This window comes from Malurus melanocephalus, unplaced genomic scaffold (genome assembly GCF_030028575.1).
Source record: "Malurus melanocephalus ecotype Western Australia unplaced genomic scaffold, MMel_1.1 scaffold_797, whole genome shotgun sequence".
NCBI lineage: Eukaryota > Metazoa > Chordata > Aves > Passeriformes > Maluridae > Malurus > Malurus melanocephalus.
This window is the reverse complement of record NW_026624029.1, coordinates 136658-164544: the sequence shown is the minus strand read 5'-3', so window position 1 is coordinate 164544 and position 27887 is coordinate 136658. Positions and strand designations below refer to the sequence as shown.

The following is a 27887-nucleotide window of genomic DNA, read 5'->3' as shown; positions in this document are numbered from 1 at the left end:
GGGGGGTTGCTAGTTGGGGTGTGAGGGGTTTTTTTACGTTATTAAGGAAGAATTGATGTATTTAAGTACAAAAAAAAAGTCTCTGTTTTTGACTCTGGGAGACTGGAACAACTCGGTTTTCAGTAGCTTAATGCGTTAGGCACGCTGCTGCCGGCGGCAGCTGTTCCGAGCCGTGTCCAAATGAAAGCGCACACAAACCACGAAACAACCCGTCAGCAAGGTCTTCGATTTCTAAGCCACCGTTCCCCCGTCCGTCTCACATTCCTCAAGGATCCCTTCCAGTCTGCGCACTCGAGAGTTGTCCCAGTGTACGGCGCTTCTCTGCAGAGAGGGAGGATTCCGGAGAGTGCTCCTCGTAGGAGGTTCCCTGGCCCGGGGTAGCCGCCCACTGCTGACGGCCCCGGCCCCGGAGGGCTCTGCCCAGCGCGGAAGTGCCGGCACCGCCCCGAGAGGCTGCGGGTGCTCTCTCCGCTGCTGCCGCGGAAGTTTTCGGGACCATGGTGCAGCTTTACAACTTGCACCCGTTCGGGTCGCAGCGAGTAGTGCCCTGCAAGCAGGAACCGGCGCACTTCTGCTGCGGCCAGGACGTGCTGTTCGTGGCCAGCGCGGCGGCGTGCTGCAGGGTGGAGGTGTTCGCCGTGCGCCAACAGGGCCGCTGCGAGGCCCTGGGCTCCTTCGCTACGCTGGGTGCCGTGCTGCGGATGGCGTACAGCKCGGCAGGTCAGTCCCGCCGGCCGCGGGCTCCGTGAGTGCTCGGCCGCGGAGACCGGGACGTGAACGGCTCGAGTGCGGGGAMCGGGGGGCCCCGGGGCTCCCGCGGATGGGGACGGTCTGCCGGCCAGGCTTGGGCCGGGGAGCGTGGGGTGGCGAGCGAAGCCGCCGGGGCTCCGCCGCGGGASGAGGGATGTCCTCCCACCCGCCCGTCTCTCAGGCTTCCCCTTCCGAGGTGCKGCGCGCCTGCTGGAGCGGCTGGGGAGCGCTCGGGGCTGCAGCAAGGACGGGGCCGGCATCTCTGCATCGTCTGCCTCCGCCCCTGCTTTTGTTTTTTGGGTGTTTTGTTTTTAGAGCACAGAGTGGGTGGTCGTTCCATCCCATCCCATCCCATCCCATCCCATCCCATCCCATCCCATCCCATCCCACAGCTCTTGATGAGTCTATTGCTCAATTGCTTTCCCTGGTCTGTAGAGAATAAAACATTTCCTTGTTAATGGGTATGAGTTGAGGAGGTGGAAGTAGGGGGGAACCTTGTCTGCAATCACAACTCATAGAGTGAATTCACATAGGCATTGTTCTGGATCTACATCTGGAAGTCCTTTATTTTTAATGTTGTGTGAAGTGTGTGCCACCCAGTAAAGTGACTTGCACTTTGTATTTAATTATGGAAAAAAATGGTGAAAACTGGTTTTGGAATTTTAAGAGTTTACACTTCAAGATTTTCTTTGTGGTGTACTACAGCAGTTAAAGAGCTCAAAACTGTCACCTGTTCTTTGAGGATATATCAGCATGACTGCTTTCTTTTAAGGAGACTATCTGGTGACAATTGAAGAAAAAAGCAAAGCAACTTTCCTAAGAGCATATACGAACTGGAGGTGCATGTCTGCAGGGAGTTCTCGCGTGTGTGTTCGGATGGTTGGTCACAAGATGGAAGAGTCATACAGTGAAACCTTGAAAGAACAGATGTCAGTTGTTGAAATGCCACTTTCAGATCCTCCACTGTGCATTTCGTGTTGTCCTCTGAATGGAGATCTTCTTGTGGGCTGCAAGAATAAACTAGTCATGTTTTGTTTGAAACACCTGGTCGTAAACCAGAATTTGACTGTGTTAGATTTTGAACGGACCTTAATTTTGCACATTGATAACATCATTCCTGCTGAAGTTGCATTCTGTGCCAGACATATAGCCATAACAACAGAGCTGGATGTTCTAATCCTGAAACTGGAACTGGTCCAGCGAGGTGTGGACAGGACAGAGCAGTGTACTCAGGGAGTCAGTGCACCACAAAAGGCTGCAGATGGAGGTAGGTGCTGAAATAATTTTTTAAAATTTTTTGTCTCTAAGAATCTGCTAATTGATTCCTATTGTTCTGAAAGTAGGCTCAAACAAAGAGCCTTTGCCCTTCAGGAAATATTTCCAGATTGCCCTATGACTATCAGCAGAATATTCTAGGGCATGAAAAGTTATACCAACCTGCAGCTGGAGGTGACATTTCAAGTGAACATATGCCATCATGCTGCACACTTAGAGGATAGTGCCACCATGGCAGACACAGAATTAGGTCCCTGTTTTGGGGTGCCACCGTGGACCAGGTTAAAGTGGTTCAGTGTACTATGTTCAGAAAAATTACTCTTATCGGTGTCACTGCCTAAGGAAGTGGCTTATACTGTTAAGAATGTTTCTGTTGTGATGCCTGTGTACTTTTGTGACTGTTAGGCTCAGAACCTACCATAATAAAGCAAATTCYTTTTGCAGTCCTTTATCTTATTCGTGGGCTTGCCAGTGTGCTCAGGAGGTTTCATACCTGTGTATTGCAAGGTGTCGATCGATATGTAATCAATCATCAATTCCCACCTTTCCAAAAGTATATGTATTAGATCAACACCAGCGAACCTTAGGAAAGTCCTTTCTTTATGATTGAAGAAACTTAAAAGGATGCTCTTTTACAATTGGAAACTGTACCTAGAAAAGATCTGAAGGTAAACAAGGCTTTTCGTATAGGGGCAATATAAAKGCAATGTTCTTTATTGAGTGAAGGTCGATCTTTTCTCATATGATAGCATCCTGCCCCTAGTTGTTTTTATTACTAAAAACTACACAGAAAAGTTCCAGTTACTTTCTGAGTGTTGTTAGGATTTGCTTTTCAGGACTTGGTGAGTTTTAACATAACCTGACTTCCCGTGATAGCTGCCCTTGCCTTCTCAAAACCTCCTTAGCTGGAAGTCAAATGTTTTTTGGTGACCAGCCACTTGTGGCAATGGGTGCCTCGGATTCACCTTCTAATGAACTGTTTACTTGTTTGGGGCTTTTTTCCAAAAATCTTGGCACTTAAATATTCACACTATTGAGGCTTAAACAGGAATTGTTTCTATATTCTAGCATGGCTGTTTTCAAAAYCTTGTGTTTATAGGAAGCCAGTACTAGCTAGGTGGCAATCATTGGAGTATTACTATGTCGTACYATTTTCTTACTGCTGAGTGAAATGGTTTGAACAAATAAGATGGCAATTTTCATTGCTCAGGTGTGAAAGATGAAGGTCCTTCAACACATACTTTACAGCTTGAATTAGATGAGTTCATCGTATGTCAGAAGCCAGTGGAACTGCTTGGGGAAGAAAGTAAGCTCTGTGAGATACCCATMACACTGGAATCCACAGAGCTACCTACGGAGGACACAGAGCGCTTCCAAGTGCAATATCTGCTTTTCAGGTATTACAGATGTATTTTCCCATTTATGGGTTAATTTACTACAAAAAAAATCAAACTGAGTTGTGTATTTTTGTCTTTTTGAAAGAAAAATMCTGTTATTTTGACTTCTGGGGATGTCATAAACCCCTTTTGAATTGAGAAAATTATGGAGCGCCAAAAAAAGCCCATTTTTTTAGTACACGTCACACTTCTTATAGCCAGTGCTGTTTACTTGTCCAGAGTAGATCATSTCAGTAATTTCTCACTACAGTCCCATGTTGTTTCTGACTTTTTTTCCAGATGTTTTACACCCGACCAGTCGCCTTTTGGATTTTGTGAAGAGACAAAGTTGCACTCTATTCAACTGCTTCCTGTATACCAGACAGGTATATGGTTATGCATGTATGTGCTATGCACTGTGTCATAGGAGAATTTGTGAAATGAAAGAACTTCTTTCTATATTCTGTTTCGTACACTGTGTGATTTCTGTATGATTTGTGTTTAGATTGGGATCTTTCCTCCCTTTTCAATGATTTAAACTGAGCTTCTGTTAACAAAAAAGACTTTGAATTTCTTCGAGTTCTTCATAAACCTTGAATTCATCACTCCAAAAGAGGAAGACTAAATCAGCTTCTATAGATTCTTTACTGATAAATTTTGTGTTGCAAAAGAGTCGCTCTTTACAATGCATTAATAAATTATCCTCAGTGTTGTAAGATACTAGACTGTCACTCAGCCAGCTGAGGAAATCAGAGTAGTAAACATAAATCATTGCTAAGAAAGTGGTTATCTTTCTGAAAGGCCTTAATTAAAACTGGAAAGGATGAATGGAGGTATTAAGGGTTCACTAGCTCAAGCCCCAAAAGACACATGGTAGAATTTAATGCTGTATGTGAGCAGTCAGATTTCACGGAATCATAGATTGTCCTGAGTTGAAAGAGACTCACAAGGATCATCCARTGCAATTTCTGGCCCTGCAGAGGAGATCCCCAAAAATCCCACCGAAGTGCCTGAGAGCATTTGGAAAATGCTTTGAGCTCTGGCAGACTTGGGACCATGACCACTGCCTTGGGGAGCCTGCTGCGGTACCTGACCACCCTCTGGAGGAAGAACCTTTTCCTAATACCCAGCCTAAAACTCCCCTGACACAACTTCATGCCATTCCCTTAGAAACTGCGTGTGGAATGCTCTTAGGTCTCTCCCTGGTCTCCTCCAGGCTGAGCAAACCACCTGCCCTCAGCCGCTCCTTCTGTTGGCCTCCCCTACAGACCCTTCACCATCTTCGTAACCTTCCCTTAATTTCTTCTCCAGTAGTTTTATATCCTCCTTGCATTGTGGTGCCCCAGACTGTCCCCAGGACTTGAGATAAGGCCGCCCCAGCGCGGAGCAGAGCAGAGCAGAGCAGAGCAGAGCAGAGCAGAGCAGAGCAGGACAATCCTCTCCTTGCCCTGCTGGCAATGCTGTGCCCGAGGCATCCCAGGGTATGGTTGGCCCTTTGTGACTTTACTGACTGCTTGCTCGGTTTGAGGTGCTTCACTGTCTGCTGGGTAGCAGTGCCTCATTTCACGTGCAGGTGACTGGAAAGAATGAGCTACTTGCCCTTAAACTACTGCCATTGAACAGCTGTCTCATGCGCTTTTGTGATTTATAGGCTTTGACAAGAGGGTTTGTAGAACTGTTACATGCTAAAGTGGTGTCCTAAGAAGTTCTGCCATTTCCAGCCTTTCCTTCCCTTAAGTGAGGACCTRTTTTTTTGTCAGCTGCAGCCCTAGATGAGCATTCATTCCAGCTTAGAAGTGATTGTCTAAGAGCAGGCTGATCTTTCAGTCCATGGATGCTTTGTTGTGGTGATCCATATTTTTGTGAAAATGCCTGCGAATGAGATAACATGTCGTACAAATTTTTGACATRTGCACCGAGCTTCATATAGAACTTCTTTTTACTAGCTACTACTAAGAAAACCATTCTGGAACTTGGGCAGGCTTGGTAGCATCTTTTAGGCATCAGGCTTGCAATAGAATTGCCAGGCTTTGATTTATGAAGTGCATAACATGCCTTTCTCGTTGTTACATCTAGGGAGTACCACAACAGCCTGTGAGGAGACTGAGAACAAGAGAAAACTGCTGAGTCTCTTCTGCTTYTTCTCTTTACCTGATGTTGGATATCTCTACTCTGTTGGGAAGTTAGTAGAACTAATTTCTACTTACCAATATTCCGAGAAGTCAGAGCAGGCTGTCCTCACTCCGCAGTTCCTGCATGTCATTACAAGGTATTGTGTTTATGATTTCACTGATGCTATTACTATGTTTCTCTATGCTGCTGTCCTTTTTCTAATTTTTTTCCCCCGCTCTGGTRCGTCCTTCACAGCCTCCTGGCAGTCTCTGGGCAGGCTCATGTCTTAGGTCAGCATATCCTCCTGTTGAGGCTTTAAAGCCGATTTCTCCAAAGAAAAAAGAGCTGATTCACTGTAGTCTTAGTGCCTTGATTTTTGTAAATCTTAATTTTTTTCCGCCATTGTTGTGTTTTCTTCTTTTCCTCCAGTCAGAACCTGCAGTGCTTCACAGTGCGATGCAGTGCAGCAGCAGCTCGTGATGAGGACCCCTACATTGACACGACTGTGAAGGTGCATCTCTCGTTTTCTCACYAACAGGCTGGGGGTGCTGCCATGGCACTTAGGGTTTAATTTTTTTTTATTTTTTTTTTTTAATTTTATGTTTTCTTTTGAAATCCTGTTAGTTTCTATTGGCTGAACCAATAGACCAAATAACACCCAAAGTGAATATTTTACTGTGGCATTTTGTATTTTGGTAGTCTACTACAGATGTCTCAATAGAACAATTTATTACTGCCATTTAAAATTCTAGGCCATTAGAATTTTTTCAAAAATTCATGTTTTCAAAAACATGAAAAGCTACAAAATCTCTTCTCTTTTAAACTAAAACATGCTTTTCTGTATAAAACTGGATGAAGGGTGCAACGTTTTCTTCTGTTGTGCAACTTTTCTCTCTCTTYCGTGTCCTTGAAAAACCAGTTTTTCTAAGAGGAGTGAACACAATCGARCAAGTCTGCTACCAGATACTTAGGGCATGTTTTTTAGGAGGAGGGCTGTTGGTCCATGGAGGTCTAAACTTTTCCCCTTCCTTAAACTGCTTATCAGTAAAAATCTATTGAATGTAAATGTTGTGATATACATTTATAAAAATATTAGGAAAGATAGGTGGAGGTGTATTTTAAGTTAGCATTTAAGGATTTCTTTTGAGCGTATAGACAGACATAAAAAAAACCTGTAGGACAGTAGAAGTTTTATAAATGTTTTAAGAGCCGAACACGTATGCTCTGCTCTGGATGCCYAGTACCAGCAGGTGATGCAATCTGTCCCGTCCATTCTCCAGTCTCGGCTTTCTGCATTTTCCCTGTGGGTTCAATTAAAATCCATCCCAGTTGCTCCAGTCAGGCAGCAGGCAGCAGTCTCTGTAGGAGTTTTGGAGAGGTGTGRGTGAAGGCTGCAGTCCTGCATGGATTTCCATGCTGTCCACAGTCTGCCTACCCTCGATTCTTACACAGATCCCTCCATGGGCTGCAGTCCCTGCACTGCTGTACAGTTTGAACTGTGATGATATTGGTGGTTATTTTTATTATTTGCTATCGTTATTTTTCCTGCTGCTTTTTTCACACCAGTTTTAGAGCTGTCTTGTTCTGGGTSTCGCTAGCCCAGGGCGCTCTAGTGGCCTCTGGGTCACCACTGTAGGCCTCCACCTCTTAAAAGGAATGTTCAGATGTCTTCCAAAAGCAGGTTACACGCATAATGCTGTCGTTATGCATTTATGAGTACTTTTATTCTTGCTCAAATGAAGCACTCAAAGTTGGGGAAGTCAGTGAATGCTTTTAATGTAAGATCATTGTACAAAGTTACTTTTTTTTTCTGATTTATTAGAAAAACTTGACATACATACTAAGTGAAATTACAATACAGTCACTTTCCTTTATAGGCTTGTCCACCTGTCACACTGGATGTCTGTACATTAAGAATGCAGCTTTTTATAGGACCAAGAGCTATCTGTCATTTCARAAACCATATAATTCTTTTGACTAAGGCAGACACAGAAGATATTACTGAAAGAAGAAAGCCTACAAGAAGGATGCTGTAAGAATTTGTGTCTTTTAGGGAGATGGCGCTTACAGCTCTGTGTACAGTGCTGAACTTGCGGATATTGCAGTTGAACAATTGTTGGTCTGTTGAAAAAATCTTCAGAAATAATTAACTTCTTAGTGATTGAGAACAGCAATCGAGGTTGTTTTTTTTTTTTTTTCTTTTCAATTCTATTGTATTTACTGACACAAAAGAAATGAGCATAGGGTTACAAAAGCTTAACATCAACAAAATGTTAAAGTAACTTTACTAAAAGCTTATCCTGAGAATTAAAATAATATTTATCTTGAGAAATATAAATACGTAGATACCAAAGCTACAGGTTACAAAATGCGTTGCAGCACAAAATTAAAAYGTCTTAAAATGTCTTTGGCTGCAGGTTCTTTCCAAGGAAGTTGCAAACATCGCTGTAGTTATCCGTAACAAAAGTTGGAGCGGACTTTGCCCCGAGTTAGTCTTGTAGCATTGAGTGTAGCCMGGGGCGTGTGTGACTTTTTGCAGGTTTCCATGGAAACTGCTATTCCCCTTCCTTTCTTGAGGGCTAAACAGCTATTCTAAACAGCTACTCAGAAACCACATTTCTGAAAGTCAGTTCAGGTTAATTACCAAAAGTGGGACGGCTCTGGCTGATTGAGGAGTTATTTGAACCAGTATTTCTTAAAGTCTAGAGCAGACACGATTCAGAACAAGATAAGGAAAGCCGGTCTGAGCAAAGGACTGTTCAAAAATACTGRAGTTTTCTGCCAGTTGTGTTGTTTCAAGTATTCTAGTTGGTATTTGAAGAAGATACACTTGTTGCCTTCTGGAAAGAACATAAGTCGAACACATAGGAAGCCGCTTAGTGCCATGATTTGAAAATAAAGATGTAAACATCCCAGAACAAATATAAAATAAAACCAAAAACCAGAAGAAGAAAACAAAAACCACTGTTTTCCTACAGTGTTTTTGACCTTAGGGCTTCGTAGACATAGCCAACGTTTTAGAATAAAAGCATTCTGATACTTATTTATGCCATGTCTCAGCAAACGCTTTGCTAGAGCTCGAGGGACAAACAGGCACTGWGTCCTTACAGGAGGTGAGTAAAAATCTTAGCTAATTTATATTACTKAACTATTCAAGGTCTGGTTGGATAAGGCCCCGGGCAGTCTGACCTGTTCAGTGGGTGGCATCCCATGCCTCGGCATCCCAGTCCTAGGGGAGTTAGACCKAGATGATCTTTAAGGTCCAAGCCAAGCCATTTGATGATTCTGTCATTCCTCTAAGTGTCTGATACTACCTGGTGTTAGGCACAGGAGACGTCGTAGTTCTGATGACGTTCCTGGTGTATGAATGTGCCTGTCCCTGTTGTGTTATTGGCCAGTGTGACTTAATTCACAACTTAACTCGCCAGCACCGACTAGTCTACAAACACAGTTATTTATGCCTTTGAATTGTTAAGTGAGTTAAGGGAGTTTTTTGGCTGCGTAGTGTTTATTTCAACACTTRACCGCTCAACTCTTTTCCTTTTCTCTAGTTCCAGAAAGGCTGACAGCATCAAATCCAGAGGAAGTTCTGAGTCGGAGCCTGGTTGGAATTTATATATCATAAACACTGTTTCAACAATTCAGCTTTACAGGGAAATGGTATTGCCCAACTCTCGCTTTTGTTGTTTGAACTAAAAATAAGTACTGGTAATTAATCTCTGATTCATATAATTGCTGGATATAATGTAGTATATTTCTTACGAATAACCCGTAATCCTGTTTCAAATGGCTGCTGTCATCACTGGAATTGTTCCTGCATATTCTTGATTTCTGCCAGCAGCTGAAGTGTGTCCCGTGTCTGTTCTAGGTAGATTATAGTCGGACTTACGAAAGCGTTAAAACCGAGAGCTGCATCCATCTTCTGAGTGAGGCTCACTTACTGCTCAGAGCAGCTATAATGGACCCTCATTTCCTTGGCTCAGATGAGAAAGAAGATCTTCTGAGAGCATTCAGAGAAAGTTGTGCCTTCTTAGGAGACTGCTACAGCAGGTATGTTTTAGATGGCAAAGTGGCAGAGGAGACCCGTGGTTCCAGTGGTGTAACCTGAAAATGAAAATCCATAATCCTTTGCTATTTTACTTTAGTATTGCCTGTGTAATGTAAGCTTTTCTGTTTTGCAAAAACAGCTTAATCTAGACCTCTCTTCAGTATCTGGTCTTCRTTGTCATTRAACAGCATTCAACGTTAWGTTGAATATGAACAATRTATGCAGATAACCGATGTGCCTGYGACTTAGTKTGGTGTAGTTTTAGTTCTTTCAAAGAGTGATGGCAAAAGTGTTGCCCTGAGTTGATTTGTTATTTCTTCCCTTCCTCTCTGTTGCCTTCAGGTTTGACACGAAGGATTACCACCTTGCTTTGCCATACTACAGAATGTCAGGTTTATCCATGGCTGAAGTTTTAAAGAGACTGGTTTCAGAAGGTGATGAAATACAGACATGSGAGAGAGGATTTATATTTTACTTAACTCATTCTCTTAATGAASACTCAAGTGAAGAATTAGATAAGGTAGAAATAAGTTGTGTGTTTTTTGTAATCTGCTGATTTAGTTCTGATTTTAAGAACTGTATAKCAAGTATTAACCAATTTCCCTTTGAAAATTCTGAATGGCTTATCTAGTTTTACAGTTATTCTTTTTCACATTACTTWTATTTTCCCGTTTTTGTTGAGAAAGTAGCAAGCAGCACCTGTGGTGCTTTGGGCTGCTTTCAAGCAACATACAGGTTTGACTATCGTGGTGCATTTTGCTAGTGATCTGATTACTACCACTTGCACAGAGACACTTCTGTCTTAGGAAAGCCCTGCCTCCAATTTCTTTCATCTCTCATTTCTGTAGCAAAACAAACAGGTTCTTTGAACGTTTCTGAATTGTACAGATAAATTGTGCAGGTAAAAACAACTCATTTTGGTGGTGGATGTTCTGCTAGCACCCTAAAATCCCTACCAGTCCAGTCAGAGATCCTTTACTTTTACCAATAGGAAGAAGAGAGGCGGGAAGGGCACTGTGATTTGGTAGCTAAACTGAACTTGACTGTTTAGAAAAAAAAAAAACAAAAACAAACTAACTAACCAGAAAAAAACAACAAGAGAAATGCACTACTTTCATATACCATAGAAGACTGGTATATCTGAAAAGGTCTAAGCTGTCAAATGGCTTTTTATTTCAATAGGAATCAGGAAATAAAGTTCTCAAGATATTCTATCTCGCGGACCCTGTGCAGCTGCCTCATATTCTTTGCAGTCCCTGCATGAGAAACGTATGTCCTTTCACAGCTGTGAATTATCTTCAGAAAGTTGAAAAGATGATGCCTTCAGCAGTCCTGACACTCACTAAGGCTTTCTTGGCCCTGAAAATGGGAGACCTGCTAATGTACAAACGTGAGATGGACTCCTGTACGGAGGTAAAGTGTGCTGAGAGCACGAGCTGTTGGTGCTTTGCAAAGTGCAGGTCCGTGGTTTGAATTGTTGCATTTTACAGTGAGAGAAACTTTGGGTGGCTCCTCTTCCTCCTGATCTGCTGTGCAGACTTGGCTGAATGTCTGCAGGGACAGTGGAATGGAGGGCTGCCATACCCTGGGACTGCACGGTTTGTCCTGCAGGGAGGGTGATCTTGTCTTGGTGAACACTTACCAGATAAGCAAGTTYTGAAGCTCTTAATTCTTGATAAATTAAATGCTGTTTACTGGGATGCAGCAAACTCTGCGGAGCCAGTACTCTTCAGCTGCACGGTGGGGTTGTACAGGAGCATTTCTACACCCATTAAAGCATTTCTGGGAGTTGTATAGGAGCTCCTGGTTGTATCCTAGGGTTGTATAGGAGCATTTCCACACCCATTAAAGCATTTCTGGGAGTTGTATAGGAGCTCCTGGTTGTATCCTAGGGTTGTATAGGAGCATTTCCACACCTCTCCACCTAAAATGAGTATGTGATACGCCCACGAAAGCACCGTCTGTAGGCAAACAACTCTTAGAAAATTGCTCTTGAACAGAGTATTTGTCCATYGTGCTCACAAACTGAAGTTTCTGTATACAATTATTTCACATCTTACGTGGAATCGAAGCACTTAACTCTTATTAAGACCAGATCAGAGCCTGCTATCAAAGTAAGAATGCCTCATCATTGGGGGAAAAAAATGTTATTGGAGGTCTCTGCTGCAGATGTTCACATGTGTGAGATCAGTCTGTAAATCATTTCTCGTTAAGTTCGATGAAGACTGTGGAATTTTCAGAGGTGATAGACTTTGAAATACAGACTTTTTCTTCTAGTGGGATGTCGGGAGTCGAAACATTTTTGAAATAAATGGATAGGTTTTCAAAGTTAGATATCCTGCTTTGGCAGAGGTCTTGCACATTTTTAAGTTAGCTTTTTTTGAATTGTAAGGTGGGAGCTCTGGGGAGCTGTTTCAAAAGTTATATTCAGCACCACAGCTGAATATGATCAGCAGCATAATCCAGTGAAATTACCATGCTGTGAGCAAACACACTCTGCACAGGTGTTACTTTGAGAGTAAGGTGCCTTAGCCTTGAGTGTTGGTTTGTTTGGTTGGATTTTCTTTCTTTTTAATCTGATACATTAAATATGTTCTATTGCACTTCACCTTTAAAAAAGCATTTTATWTTAAGGTAGGAAAAAAGATCCCACTTTCAGAAAGCTAATCTGAATTTTTCTTCTAGGTTGCCTCATATTTCTTGTGTAATTCATTTAATTTACTTAGGCATCATTTTTCCACTGTCTTTAAAATGGGAATAATGTGTTGTTATACTTGCCTTCAAAAACACTCACGTACCCAGAAAGAGCTTGCTGCTGCACAAAGTGCATCACAAATTTTGATCATTGTTTCAGGGGTATTTTCAAAATAAAAATCATACTTTAGCAAAGTAGTCTACTRAAATTTATCAAAGTAGCCTCTTGAAAAGTCAGCCAGTGATTTTTCAAACGACCCTGTATATCAAATGTCTTGGATTTCTTCGTGAAATCCATCTTTCTTACRTGCACACATAGTCCATCTTTCCAGGGTGTGTTCCTTTCAGCTTTCAGTGTCCAGGCATGAGGCCTTTTTTCCAGGACACGCTATTCCAGAATGTTGTTTGGCGCTTGGTCTCTGGAGAGCTACTCTATGARTTGCAGAAAGAATTGACTTTCTTCCCTGGCCACTTCCATCCAAATGTCACTGCTGCAGGAAAAACTGAGTTTACAGAACAGAATGAGCTATGTATTGAATTTTTTACCCGATTATATCTAATTATATTTGCAGACAGCACTGACCTGTGGCTTCGTTGGGCAGCCACGACTCCTGTGGCAGCGTCAGACAGGAATTGTTACCCCAACGGAGTTTGCTGTTCACCTGAAGGAGACACAGCCTGCTTTACTGGTGGCTGCTGCTGTGGCTTTACATGAGAACGGWAAAATGGAACTGGAAGAAGCGGATACCTTTTTCAAGGTTGGCCTGTGATCCTTTTTTTGCTTTCATTTTTTTGTAGTGATGTTATTGTGGGTGAGAGAAGCAGCCTGGGCTGCTCCTTCACTCACGTTTCAGGATTCTTCAGAAAGGGCGAGATGAGAGCTGGAGATACTCTAAGGCRGTGTAGATGGTCACAGAGTCAGAAACTGGACCTTCTGGAAAGAAATACTGGTTAAGTGAGGTTCTCAGTTTTTACCCTTTCGTTTGAATGGAAAATACGCCGGGCTCAAAGCTCTTTCAGTGGCTCGCTGAGATTGAGCTTGCTAAGGCTACTGAAATTTAACAGAATTTAAATAAAGTTTTGGGATTAAGTCATGCTTCTAAAGAGTCAGAAGGTTTAGAATGTTCTGATGATTTGTATAAACTGGTGAAAGCGTGTGTCTGTAGTTTATAAAAAGAAGTGCGAAGAGCACCGTTTTTCTAGTGGTGTCCCCAAAGTTTTGTTTCTTTCAGCTGGGAATAGACAAACCTTTTTTATTCTTTTCTCTATAATGAATATCAGTACTTGATTTAAAGCATGTTTTCTTCAATGTACGTGTGTTGCAGTCTTACTTAATCTGTTACTGTGAAAGACCTGKATCAAAACGAGCAAGTCATGAAGTTCAAATCAGAGCAACTATCGTTGTTTCAAACTATTATTTGGAAATGAAATAAAAATCTTTTTTACTGGCACAGCAGGTCTTAAAACATCTTCCACGTGGGTCCTACCATGATACCCAGCTGAGCTACAGAGCACGTCTTATCATGGACTACAGAGACCCCTTTTGAGGACGGTGCCTTCTGTTGGCATAGATAAAAATCCTCCACATTAATACATGTCAATACTTGCTGACGGTTGTACTGACATTCCTGGCAGTGGAGTAAATCTCRAAGAAGAAAGGAGATTCGTTGGTCAGAATTGACTACCTTAAAATCATTTAGTGAACTTTTTACTTTACCTAGCAATGTATTATATAGAATAACAGGACAAAAAAAGAATCAGAATTCTGCTTCTACTGAAAGTGAAAAACTGTTTGTTTCTCCTGTCTTTTTAACTTCTGCTACCAATAATCACCACAGTCTGTGCTAATTTGCTGTCTTCTATTGCTTTTGCTCCTAGGTGTTGTGTAGTAGCAGTGGAAACACTACACCACAGCTCTTGGTGGATTTCTGGGAGGCTCTTCTTGTAGTGTCCTCTCAGGAGGAAATACTTCAGGAGCTCCTGTTGAGGGTTACTTCTCAGTATGTTTGGAGAATATCAGAGAAGCAACTTCCTGACACGAAGCCATTGAAAACAACAGAGGATCTGGTAAGTGTGAACCACCCAGAGGGAGTTTTAGGGCTGCAGTGTTCCTCCAGCATCCATCCAAATACCATCCTTCATATTTTAATTCGAGACAGTTTATCTCTTAAAAGAGGTAAGACTGAAAACAAATAAGGCACCGTGCAGCTATAAATTATTATTGCTGGCTCTGGATAGTCCCACTCCTTGGGGACATCTGCAAATAGACTTCCAACRGGCATCTCAGCTCTGGATAGAAATAAGGGCTAAAACAAAAACAATGAGAATTTGTCAGGTGGGTTATTTGCAATTTTATGAAGCTAACTAAGTTAGAAATTTGTGAGAATGATGAATTTTAAAGAATTGYGAATAGGAAAGCTATAGAAGTTTCCAGTTTATTTGTTATTAAACTGCATGAACCAGAAAAAAGAGTAGGTGCCCTTCTAAATTACGTTATTTGAGATTAAAATTTTCTTCACTTGCTGTGAGTATCACATGGAGCCRTCACTAACAGAAATGTTTCTTTTAYTGCAACTTTGGATTCCGTCTTCTGTAGATAAACTCCTGTAGTCATTTTGGGTTGATTTTCCCATGGGTAACTTCCATAAYGTCAGTGGGATGTTCAYCTCATCAAGATTTCTGTGAAGACATCTCAAGACTACAGGTATGAAATAGATACTACATCTTACTGCTTACACTTAGATTCATTCTGCAGATGTTCATGTATGTACCAACAGCTGTCTCCAGCAGAGTCTCCTCCTTCTTCCCCGCTAAGTTATCCAAGTTGAAATAAAAAGGGGACTGAAATGATGGAAGAAAAAAACACTGAAGAGTTTTGTTGATAACAACATTTACATTTGCATCCACTCTACACTTGCTTTCTCAGTTTTTTTTTATTTCTGAATATTTATTAAAGGAAGTACTGTTTCAGAATTATTCTGACAAGTAAGGGCTTTCGCTCTAAGGGCATGGTTATGGGTTTTTGCAAYGTTTATCCTAAATTCAAATAATACTTTTTCTTCTTGTCTTCAGTCTCTGCTGTGTAGTCAGTCAGTCAATGTAGCTGCAGCTCAGCCTGTTTTGGAGCCCCTGGCAGGGGCTGGCAGTGTYGGCCTCAGCGTCCGTGTCCTGTGCAGTTCCCGTCGGGGCAGGCACGAGGAAGCCCTCGAGCAGCTCCTCCAGCGGTGTCCCGAGGCTGCCATGTCCTACGCTCAGCAGGAGCTGAAGGGTGACAGTCAGGTGTGCTCTTTTCAGTACAAATTGGCTCTGTCATTTGGGGGGTTTTGCCTGGCTGAAATGCTGTGTGTACAGGTGAACTCTGGATGGATCACACGGCCTGCCTTTCAGACAAAGTAAATTGCTTAGCTCGTGTTGGACCTCTCGGCATTTATTTCCTTAACTCTGTCCCCACTGACRGTAATAGAATATCTTTTCCTCCGTGTTCTTTTGTCACTTACTCTGTTCACTGCAGTGAACTTAAAGCTTAGTCTTTTCAGATGGCAGAGTGCCTCAGAAAAGAGGGAGTAATGGGTTCTTTTCCCACCGTAAATGAAAAGCTACCTGTTTTCTCACTAATTGACTGTGCTCTAAATTGTTYGACACTGTTTATAACACAAAATCTTAGTGATAAGCTAATGGATATGAGAACGTGGTCCTGCGAATAAAATTACACTTAAATATATTCGTTTTGTGTCCTGGTGACATCTTCTGACCTTCYAGCATCAGAATGGTACTGGTGCTCCAGTGAAAAGATGATGTTCTTATGTCTCATTTTCCCATTAGGCCTCTATACGGTTTTATTGCTGAGCTGATTTTATTCCAGTGTTCCAGAAATACAGGACTTTACTTCCATTGCCCAATTAATGTATTAACGTATACAGCTCTGCTGGCCAGAGTCAGCAAAGGTTGTCTCTGCTAGACAGATGTACTGGAACTCTGTTCAGATTTGAGCTTTTTATTTAGATCTAAAAATAGTTTCTGTTATTGTTTCCACATTAGAATAGAATGTGAGGCTGCAGTACTGAATCTGAGCACAAGTGAAAGRAAATAGTTACCAAGTTTTTACTCCTACAGCTGTTGCAATTAGATAGAGCAGGAGGCAGTGCAATGCTATTCACCACATTCCGTGGAGCTGTTTTGAGAGAAAAAAAAAATCCTCTGGCTGCATAGGTCTTGCTAATTATGTGACTTTTTTTGTCTTGTAAATTGTGTAAAGATTTTTGAGCAGAAAAAGTTGTACTGAAAAAATAMCACATATGCAGAATCGATGCATTTCAAAGCATTATATAAACTAATTATTACAGTTCATCGTAACTGGCCTGTGTTTGTACACATCCGAGCTTAGTTCAGTGTCTTTTTGGMAGGTCTTTTATAAATTGCAGTCCTTGTTGATTTACACTTTTGCTATGGGTTTTTGTGGATTAGGCTCTGTGGTGGACCAAGATGCTTCCTGAACTTTGCAACAGAACGAGACTTAGTGGAAACGACTGCCCTGTTCTTATTTCAKCACTCAAAGGTAAAAATCCATTGTCTGTCACTCAGCTCCCGACGGCTTTGTCTATCAGCTACCATTCTTAATAACTGTTCAGACTGTTACTGTGATCATTTGGAAAATAAGGGGATCTTTTTCCTCRGGTAGAGCTAATACCGTTAGCAGAMTTTCTGGCCATTAGCACAGAATTCTGCAGTGYAGGCAGTCTGGTCTCATATAAAAATCATGGCATTCATTTTGTATTGAAAACAAGTCAATTGTTGYAATCATACTCTTTCTGAGTAGCTGAGGAGTAGACACCATAAAAAAAAAAAACCCTAGTAAATAGAACTAACTGTGATCAGTTCTTTCCTAGGCTAAATGGCTGGATGGTTCTTAGGGGACAGGCTGCTGTTGATGACACAGGGGAGGGCTTCAGTGTGCATTGAGGTCACAGGCTGAAAAAAGCAGTGTGTTAATACGAGAAGTAGAGAATTCCACCCTCGTACTTCTGTAGTCCTATTGTTACCTGTTTGTAAGCAGTTAATAATACTGTGTGTAGCTGAGGCCCTGGTTTGATGTGCAAAACATCCAATTTTACAGATGGTGTTGAGTTAGGGTACTAGTGATAGTTCTAGAGCTTGCTTTACATTTCAAACAAAACATGAGAAGTATTAGATGAGACTTCATTAGTGTTAGTGCCATTTGTAGACCAGATGAGTCAYGGCAGTGGTGGTATCTTTTTAATCTAAGTCATAATTTCAGTCTATTTTTTAGATTTCCTATAGCTGTATTTGCTCCCGAGTGGCTGTCTCAAATTTCATTCCACTTGCAATATTTAAATTATTTGATTAATTAGTAATTACATTGTTAATGCATTGGGTTTTTTTTTCCTTTGTTCTAAACTCAAAATAGTAAACCATACTTTCTCCCTGCTCCAAGCAGAAACTTTATCAGTTGTTGCAATGGAACTGGAACTAAGGGATTTCCTCAGTCTTCTACCAGAGGATGGAACTGCAGCATTTTTCCTGCCACATCTTCTTCACTGCAGCCAGAGGAAGCTCCTGACCTAAAGCAATGAAAGTGTGCTATCCACTCAACTACAAAGAATGTTCTGTAACAAAAAAGTCAATTAAACAAACAGCACAACTCTTTATAAGGTACGATGGGGTTCCCTTCACATGCATCTCGTGTCTGCTACTGAAGGACAGCTGTTGTCTGAGGCAGAGCATGTTTCGAAGGTAATTCTGGTGCCAAAGCAGCTGGGAAATACAGACTCCACAGTACAAAAGGGCATGCAGAGTTTACTGAAAGTAAAGCAGTAAGTCAGTCACAAATCTGTGTCAGTTGGATCCCTGACCGTGGGAGGAATTCAGGCTCAGGCGTGGGTCTAACTGTGTGAGTGAAAGTGCTTCCAAGTGGAATTGGGCCCCACTGACTTCATTTTGCAACACAGACATTTCCTTGAATTCYAGCTCTGTCATCTTAGTTACATACCCAGACAAGTATTACACTGAAAAAGCTTTTTATTTAGCATTTCACRAGAAAAGGCCATTAATCAAAGAGAAACAGAACGGAAGGTACAGACTACTGTTGGCTTGCTGGTCTTTGTTTCCTTTTTTCTCTTGTTATGCTCAGCCATAGACAATATTGGAAGTATCATTATACCATAAATCCAGCTGAAAACTCTTTACTTCTTTTAGGTAAGCATCTCRGGTGTTTGTGCATGTGTGTACTGATGTTTGTGTATCTTGTGAGCAGAAAGYATCTTTCTTCTCCTCGAGAGCTGGAATTCAGTCATAATAAACTGTCACAATGTTTAAAACATCCTTAGTTTGTGTTTTTTGACAATTACCAAARATACAATGCTCCTGTGAGCCCATAACCATCTAAACCATCTAAAGGCCTMATTCGCTGCCATTGACCCTATGAAATCTGTTTTCACTGGTATTGCAATGTTCCTTAAACCTGCAGAAGTCAGGCAGAAGAGATCATCTACATTTCAGCTAAAATACATCAACAAAAAAAAAATCAAAAGTAATTTAACTTACTGATGTAGTGTTCCTTCTACAGGTGAAATGATTGATCTGATTTACTGATAGGTACTGTGCTGGTTTCAGTATAATCTCCAAAAAGGACMAAAACAATTTAGGCTTGTTACAGAGCAGCAATTTCATTCTTAGAGGAATAAAAACCTGGATATCTTGCTTTCCCTGCCCATGCTGTATATCCTTCCTTCTCATTTGACGCAGATGTAATGGGAGGAGTTGGGTTATTGAAACACAAATGTGTTTTGTGACCACATCTGCCCTTCCTGTTTTAATTCTGGACCAGCATCAGCCGTGCTCGAATGCTACTGCTTCCGGCTCTTGGGAAACACTTCTTTTTTTTTCCTTTGCCAAAGGCTGCAACAGCAAAATGATTCCACTGCAGGAGTTAAAGTTAGGAGTCATCAGAGCAAAGCTCTTCAGTACCAAATTTTGGCCTTTGCTGTCTGCATTTCATCAGGCTTATTTCCGCATAACTTTGCCTTGGAATTATTTTCATAACAAAACCAAAGGCATTCTGTGCAACCCCTCAGCTTTCACATCTTTTACATGCACAAATCTTGAAAGATATACTGAATMCAATTGTAAAATAATTCAAGAATTATTTTCAGAGTGTTTCTGAATTCTATTCAGAAACAACAGAACTATTTTGTTAACTGCTCAGTTGCACAATACCGTACGTATTTTCRGTGTGAATCTGTGGATAAAGTGATAACCAAACTCCTATTTTCCTAAGCAGTTACTGTGTAGTAAAATGTAATAGTATGACGGCAGATATCTCAAGGAAATTTTGCTTCTATTCAGGGTTATTTGCAAAGTTAAAGGGTATTTCATTAGCTCTCCCACATKTCTCAGCTGCAGAATAACACACGTTAGCCATCATCTAGAATATMTTTCGCTTCCAAGATACTGTTTTTATTTATAGAAAAATACATCTGTTAGATGTTATATCCATTCAGCTGTGGTTCTTTCCTTGGCTGTGGCCACWATGTGAAATCTTCCAGAACATGTAGAGATGAGTGGTCCAGAAGAGAGCATTTTCCAAGAAATGCTTCACTGAAGGTAGTCCTTGGAGAATCACTGTGTTAMACTGCTTTCATCATTCTTGAGCACCTGGCGTGCCTTTACACTTGAACTGATTGAACAATCTTGGGAACAGAGACTGTTAGTCTGTAAGGGGAAAAATAACTTTTTGTTACATTTCAATAGGAGAATAATCTCTGCACGCAGACAGATCTTCTGTGCCRATCAAATACTCTGCAGAGCCCGGAATGAGCACAGAGGATCCCAGGACTTTCTGGACACTGTGAGTTAGGCTTAAAAACTGGGTAAAGATGCACTGAAGGTATCTTTTAATGCAGTCTATGTGGCTAAAAATAAAAAAAATCCAACAGACTGCTGATACAAGGTAAAAGTCTGCTTTTACGTGTCTTTCTGTGTACTCTTAAATCAGCCTCGTTAACGTCTGTGGAGGTTTGGCATAACATGCTCTGTGAATCGGCAGAGTTTATAAAATAGAATTAGGTTGTGTTTCACGTTCCAGTGGTTTATCAAATTGAATTAGATTTTCTGCTTAACATTGCATTCTGTATTTTTAGTATAGCTCTAAATGTAAATCATACAATTTTATATATACACATASATCAAATATTTTGAAGTATTTCAGTAATTCTACTGGTCTCTTTCTGTCAATTAACTACAAAAAATATCTGTTGTGCTCTGTCTTTTGAGTACTGAAAAGTGTTGCTTTTAAAATTGTATTCACTTTTTAGCGACAAGACCTTTGAAAACAAAATCCTACATTTTTCACTGATAGTATTGCTRGGGCAAGGAAATAGTATTTGTGAAGCTACAGCATGCCCTTGAGAAAGTAAACACTGTTTTAGTTTTTCAGCACTTGAGCTGCATAGTGCTGATGGACTCAGCCCTATCTMCCGACTGTGCTTGAACTGTGTTTTAAGCAGGGACTGAGGTGGTGTCCGACACCGCCCCGTTGTGCATTTTAAACATAACAATCACCGCTGAGCTGGATGGCTCTGACCTTWCTTGGGAAGCACGGTGTAGGTTGTTTCCATGCCTGCGTGGATGTGGTCAGTGACGTGACAGTGTAAGAGCCAAGTCCCAGGGTTCTGCGGGGTCATTTCCACAGTTTGAAATGTTCCAGGAAACAGGTCAAAGACATCTGCCCGGTAAAGCCCTGTTTGCTTCGAGACAAAAAGAAACAGCAGTTAAACTCTGGCATTGCCAGATGGCAATAGTTTAAGATTTCTCCATTTACCCCTCCAGTATTTTAAACACAGTTGAATGAGAGGCCATCTCCTGTGCGTCATTTCTACCGAAGCATCACTTGGTACGTCCACTTTGTGCTCCAAAGTTTAATAARCTAGCAGCTAAGTGGAAATGAAAACTACAGCTTTTGTCTTACCACAGTCATGAAATATTCACAGTTATCTCGTTGAAGCATCTTGTGARGTTACTGGTGAGCAAATGCTACTGGCAGATATTCTCCAGCTCTTGTGTGTTGATCAAATACAGGTTTGGGGCATAAAAATCTTCCTAAGCACAAACCTTGCTTAATCTTGTGACTTTTCACCATAGGTAACAGTCCTTGGTRTTAGACGTACCTCTCATTCTTGACACAGCAAGCAATAAGTGAAAAAGTGATAAACTGTAAGTGATACCTTRTAGTCAAAGCTGTGGCCATGGAAGTGTGCTGTGTGCATGTCTATCTCATTGCCCATTCCCACCAGGTACCAGCTGACTCGATCTCCAACGTGCATAGTCAGGCCGTGCAAATTTCCAAACACCTTTCCATTAATGGCTAAAAAGAAGGAAAGACAGTGAAAACAATGAAGATCTTGTGCATTGTTGATCTCTAGCATAATACAGATGTAAAGATTTGAAAGCCAATGCCTGCATTACAAAAGTAATGGCTTTGGACAGCACATTATGAATGGGTGTGTTTATATTCCACATTAAACTAGAAAGAAAGACATAATGAAAATTTCTTTGCAGTTCTTAAAAATCTGCATTTCCTGGAGCTCTTTRTAAAAGAGCAAGCTTTGCAAGGCCGTACTTTGCAAGGATGGACATAAGCTTTCCAACATACCAGAACACTTGTAACATTTTTCAGTCCTACTGTCCTGGAACTGGAAATTCAGAGGCCGAGAAAGTCAAATTTATATGCAGCGCTTTCAAATACATATATTTTATAGGATTCCTACAGCTGTATCAACTAAACTGGGAAACATACCATGCATTTTATTACTTTCAAGGAATTCCTCATCCTCTTTGTCAACAAGTTGTGGTTTGGTAGTATAGGTTTTTATGTTTTCATCCAAGTACCATGACTCATTTTCATCAAAAACCATAAAGAGAAGAGCAAACTGAACTTTCTTTTTAGTATGAAACGATGGCAGGTAATGTCTGTGACACACAATGAGTGTGCCTATTAATCCGCTGTAAGTGTCCTGAAATAACAAATGAAAACCCACATAATTGCAAGGTGTGACTAAGCAGAAGTACTTTTAATGACATACATGAATCCTCTCACTATCGTCACAGCTGTCRGTATCTGGGAATAAGGGCCACCAGTGTCAGTGAAACCAGGTTATTTCTCCACTGTTACACGCTACCCAGGGATGGAGTTAAAGGAAGATTGCATCGCTTTTGTCTCTTGCTAGAAATAAACATTAATTCCATATTAATTTGTTGCCCTTTTTTTTCAACCAATTTACATAATTTTGAGCTTGAGTACCATTCAAAATAGGCTTCTTGACACTTTATTTGTATCTGTTGATATAAAGTCAAGAATAAATTAATTTTCATTGAAATGATTATGTTGAGCTAACTCACGATTGGTAAAAAATGGCCGAGTTGTGCTTCACATTTGCATGTTAAGTTTTCCTGCACGACTGATTAGATAGTGAGCAAACTATGAAGTGTTAGCTTTGAGAAGGGAATCTGAGGTGATCAATACCAGCAGCAGAACTGGGAAGCAAAAACATGAATGTGTGTGACATTCGATTTCTGCCCTGACTTTCCTGTAATTTGCCCTCAAGAAACATTTGAATTCAAAGGTATGGTAATAGGGGRAATAACTTGGCAGAGAGAGCAGATAAAATTTCACACTCATCTCCTTCTGCTGTACCTTTGCTGAAGTCATGAACAAACCCGAAATCAGTGACACGAACCTTAACCATGTCCACTGTGGAATGGTACGCCCATGCAATACAAGGTGAATCTCCCCTCTCAGGACTGGATCTCTCTGGGATTTTCCAGACATATGTTTTTGTTTCACCTGAATTAAAAAAGTATCCATGAATTTTTTTTTTTTTTTTAGTTTTCAGTGTGCTGACCTACAGGAGGTCATCCTGAAGCAGATGTTATCTTTATTTGCAGCTTCCATTTCTCTCGAACTTCCTCATCCCATTTACTGCACTGGCTAACTTATGGCCCGTCCTACAGATCCCTGATCCTTCTTGGCAATAGTGTTGTTTTTTTGGCAATGGTGTTGGTTTTTTGGCAGTGGTGTTGTTTTTTTGGCAATGGTGTTGGTTTTTTGGCAATGGTGTTGGTTTTTTGGTTTTGGGGTTTTTGTGTGTGGGTGGGTGTGTGGGTGGGTGGGTGTCTGCGCTGTCCCGCTCACCACACTTGATAAAATCAATTGGCTCTTTGGTAAAAAGATCCCAGAGGAACTTCAAGGAATAGCACAAGCTGTCCTTTCCCTGTGGAGCCCAATCTGTTCTYTCTATCGTGATAGATCATTGTGTCAAAAAATTGCTGCTCAGTCAAGGACTAGGATACATAGCCATAGTTATCAGGGGCATTTGAACTGCAGAAATATTCGTCATAATCAGGATCAAAAATTGAACCTGAGCTAAGACAAACAAAAAGTATGCCTGTCCTGCTATCTGAAAGCTTGCTAAACCTTACCAGAAGTCTTGATGTTACCTGCTGGAAATAAAGAAGGGTGGTTTGATACCTGGGTTAGTTACAGCAACAACAGAACTGTCTGTTTTCACCCCGTGGGCATGGATAGARTAAGGTCTTGATGCCAAGTTCTTAAAAACTATTATAATTTTATCTCCAACATGTGACATAAGCAGCGGCCCTGTTGGATTGAAAAGAAAGATTAACTTGGTTTTCCAAAACACCAGAGCAGWCAGCAAGTTTGTTGTGTTCCAATTCTCAACATTAATTTATAATTCAGCTGAAAAAACTGTATACTGATAATGTTCACTATGATGTGCCAACTTGAGATGTTGAAGTTAAGCCTCTGAGGCTCACGTTCTGAGCACGTCCTGCATGCCTGAAGTCAGTCTGGATGTTGCTGTGCAGTTAAATGCTGGCTTAGGAAAAACTGACCTCTGATCAGGCATCGAACCAAAAAGGGTTTGCTTTAAACTTGTAAGGCAGACAATGTAATCTTGCAGGGAAAGCACCACCATAAAAGTGGCAATTTCATCCCACTTTATATGGAGGCACATTTTGTAGGTAGAACTGTGCTCGGTATTATTCAGAAGGTTTCTTTTGATTTGTGTCATTGCATTTTTTGTGTTTTCAGAACTGAACGTAATGACTTTACCTTGAATTTCCAGGTGCTGCTGCTCCTTTGCTCTTTCTTTGAGAGTRCTGAATGTCTGATCAGTGTACTCACGATATACTACCTTTTTGTACTTTGAGCCAATGAATTTGTCGTTTTTATTTAAAAATGGATTGCCAGGGCTGCCAAAAGAAGAAAGAAATGCATTTCTTCATGCATTTTAGAACATCGTTTGCAGTTATGTCAATTAACTATCAAASACTCGGCTCTGTGAAAAAGGAATCTCATAAACTGTTAGTGTCTTCAACATTAAAACAGTCTTGTTAAGCTGGGAGATTTCTCTTCAAAAGGTTAAAAAACCCACTACAAATAGACCAAGTCTATATGGTATTTGAAAGAATGCTGAGTGCTTGGCCTGCCGAATACACTAAATTGCAATAAGACACTCAGCAATTTGCACACTGAAAAACAGAGCCTTGGCAGCTTGTGGACATCTGAAATGAGGCCTAAGACTTGTAAAGCTTAAGTGCCCTGCTGATGCTAAATGTGAGATATTCTCTGCTGAGATCAGGGAGGGACTGGACACAATAGAGGGGGAAAAAAAGTCTGGTAACAATATAGTCCATATTACTTGWGCTTAGTTAGAATTATGTCAGAGTCCACGGGTATGCAGGGCAAGGAAATGTGCTATGAAGCTGAGGAAAAAAGAAAATACAATTAAGTTAATAACAAAATACAGGCAGTTATAGTCTCCTGCTTTGAACCAAAGTTATTCAGGTGGAACACAGAATTTCATCAGTTCTTGTTCAGCCTCTTCTGCTAATTTGTAYGGATTACTTGATCCAGTCAGTTCTCTCTCATTGAGATTCAAATACTGGAAATAAAACATCGAGACAAGCTTCAGAGTGAGTGGATTCAGCCACGGATGTATCTTGTGTGAGCTCATGAAACTGAGAGGAGTCAAAAATAAGCTTAYTCAGACTACAAATAAACAAGTGACAAAGACTTGTTTATCAGGACACAGACATCATCACAGACGTGATGACAATGAGCATTTTAAGCTTTCCACATCAAGGACTGCCAACATCAGTAAATAATAAATGCACGTGCACTCTCCAGGATTCACTAAAATCTGTCCCACAGAAGACTGATGCTGGACTATTTCTCAGCCATTGTGTTGTCTGGCTCAGTTACGTGGCAGCACTACTGGGGAAGGACCACAAAAGAGTGAGCCCTAAAAATAGATCCGATAGGAAAGTGTGAATAGAAATATCTGAGAGAGGAGAAGGTTCAGAGGAGAAGTGAGTTGCTCCTTTGCTTCCTTTGTMATTTTTTTGCCCCGTGTATATCCCAAAGTACCTTTCCTCGTGGTACTGATGCCGTTCAAATTCCCACGTCCTGTTGGGAGAATAGTCCCACTCGACTTCCACTGCAGCAATGTAGTAAATGGTTTCATGYAAATACATGGATAAATCGACATTCSACCRGTGGCATTTTTTCACTYTGTAGTTCTGTTTCATGCCCCCAGTGTAGTGGTCTGTTGTCAAGCAGGACACTTCAAAAACTCCTAGAGGTCACATACAAAACAAACAATTGAGGAGGCTGAGAGGCAGGTTCGTGCTCGTAGAAGGTCCAAAATCTTTGTGCAGTATGGCTGCTTGTAGAAATAAAATTCAGCTGTAGAAATAAAATTCAGCTGTAGAAATAAAATTCAGCAGTAGAAATAAAATTCAGCTATAGAAATAAAATTCAGCAGTAGAAATAAAATTCAGCATACAGAGGAGCTGGAAATATCAAGGCTCCAGCATTGAGAACTCAAGTCCTTAGAGTTTGCTGCCCTTGCAACGCACCTATGGACAGTGGTGGCACCAGGGTAAAATGCCAGTTATTTAAAGCTTTAAAGTCTCTATGCACAAAACATTCATAAGCAGCAGTTTCTGCTTTAGTAACRGGATTTTTAAACGAGACATTTACCTTCAGAATCAGGCTTCATAGTAGCTGTAACAAATGTATGTGGAAACAGATTTGCTGTGTCCCTTCTCGTTCCTTTAGTCACAAATGTGTTTTCTGAGAAGTATATGGCATGGACATCRACTTCTGAGCCCAAGCCCATCAAATGCCAGGAAACAACACTTCCTTTACACATCTCAAGCCCGGGCTGATTTCCGTACATRTAACCATTGATAGCTAGAGAGGATTTGAGAGAGCAAACCCCACCTTGATTAGTACAGTACTTAATTCTGCGAGAGAGATTAATTAATAAACACTTCCAATGTACTGTCGTGCCTCAGACTGACAGAAACATCAATAATAAAATAATATCAAGAATATCAATAAAAGACTTTATCACATCAGCAAAACTAGGGAATCAATTCAAGCAAAACAACTTATAAAGATTCCTYTTTCTGTCTGCTCCAAGGGGTGCATAACCATGCTAATTGAACTTTGAACTACCACATTTAGGTGAAATTGCACTGAAATGTTTGGGATTTTTTTCCACAGGAAAGCAATGAAGTGTCTCTGGCACTATACGCAATACACTGTACTGTACCCTTTCCTGCCTCCAACATGAAACTGTAAAAGTAAAATCCTAATTGTAGAAATTAATACTTGGCTAACTAATATTTTTCTTACAGTGCATTTTGTTAGACTCTTGGAAGTCTTCATCATCTTTGTCAATTTTATCTGGTCTYAGTGTAAACATCAAAATATTATCCYCCAAGTACCAGCTCAGATTCTCATCAAATACTGTGGCAAGWAGAAAAAACTCCACGTTCACATTTTTCTGTTGAGAAGAAATAGTAGAAAGAAAAAYAGAAACGGGTGAACTGAAAATGTCAGGGGAAAAAATTCCTATGCTCATAATAATTTATGAGTRCAAGTCACCAAATAGAGTACGGCAYGCATTMATACTTCATTTTGATAATCTGAAAGCTCTGTAATCGCTGTGTCTGGTGACTATCTACTGCTGATGCTCCTTCTACCAGCAAGGGACCACCTCTGGAAATGAATTTGTATTTTGATCTTTCAAATCTCTGCGTTTTCCTAGAGATTCTCATCATAGCTGAGGCTGGAATGCCAGCAGCTGCTCCYGACCGTGGTGTTTTTACATTGCAATGACTGTCTGTCTGGAGCCAGATGGAAAACCAACCCCACTTTCTTTTTATTGTATATTCCCCTTAGGGACGTGAGTGAAACTGTGACGTGAAGAGTAGCTGGTGCGATCTGGGAGGAAAAAGCAGATTCAGCTGTGACAATGCAAATATTTCCATTTTTTCTTCTTTGACTGACCTGTTTCCCGGAAGAAAGCAGAGCCCCTTTCCTGCACACCAGGAGAGGACCTACAAGGCCAGAACTGGTGTCTCTGACTGCATCCACAGCYGAGTAGTAAAGCCAGGTTAAACAGTCTGGGTCTTGTTCTGTGGGACCCACATCTTCTGGCACATCCCATTCGTACGTAAAGGTAGCGCCAGGACTCACATGAGAGGCTGGGGATTCGGTACCTATTATGGAAATCAGAGTTGGGAAT

The 27887-nt window shown here is 41.1% G+C and overlaps 2 protein-coding genes across 2 annotated transcripts in view; one reads left to right on the top strand and one right to left on the bottom strand.

Moving 5' to 3' along the window:
* Positions 1-419: 419 nt before the first annotated feature.
* On the top strand, positions 420-18802 carry HPS3 (HPS3 biogenesis of lysosomal organelles complex 2 subunit 1). The gene is made up of 17 exons (XM_057385184.1): positions 420-720; positions 1523-2017; positions 3236-3422; positions 3702-3787; positions 5478-5670; positions 5943-6024; positions 7391-7545; positions 9065-9173; positions 9382-9563; positions 9904-10081; positions 10744-10974; positions 12828-13013; positions 14134-14322; positions 14852-14959; positions 15328-15534; positions 16720-16810; positions 17711-18802. Exons 1-17 carry the CDS (start codon positions 498-500, stop codon positions 17836-17838), a joined length of 3030 nt encoding a protein of 1009 aa, XP_057241167.1. The 5' UTR covers positions 420-497; the 3' UTR covers positions 17839-18802.
* Positions 18803-19697: 895 nt separating this feature from the next.
* CP (ceruloplasmin) overlaps positions 19698-27887 on the bottom strand; it is a 14806-nt gene continuing 6616 nt past the window's right edge. The window contains 11 exon segments of the mRNA XM_057385173.1: positions 19698-19983; positions 20855-21017; positions 21495-21634; positions 22067-22283; positions 23007-23113; positions 23798-23926; positions 24401-24540; positions 25718-25925; positions 26333-26545; positions 26993-27143; positions 27650-27861. Of these exon segments, the coding sequence (XP_057241156.1) occupies positions 19913-19983; positions 20855-21017; positions 21495-21634; positions 22067-22283; positions 23007-23113; positions 23798-23926; positions 24401-24540; positions 25718-25925; positions 26333-26545; positions 26993-27143; positions 27650-27861 (1751 nt within the window). The 3' untranslated portion in view covers positions 19698-19912.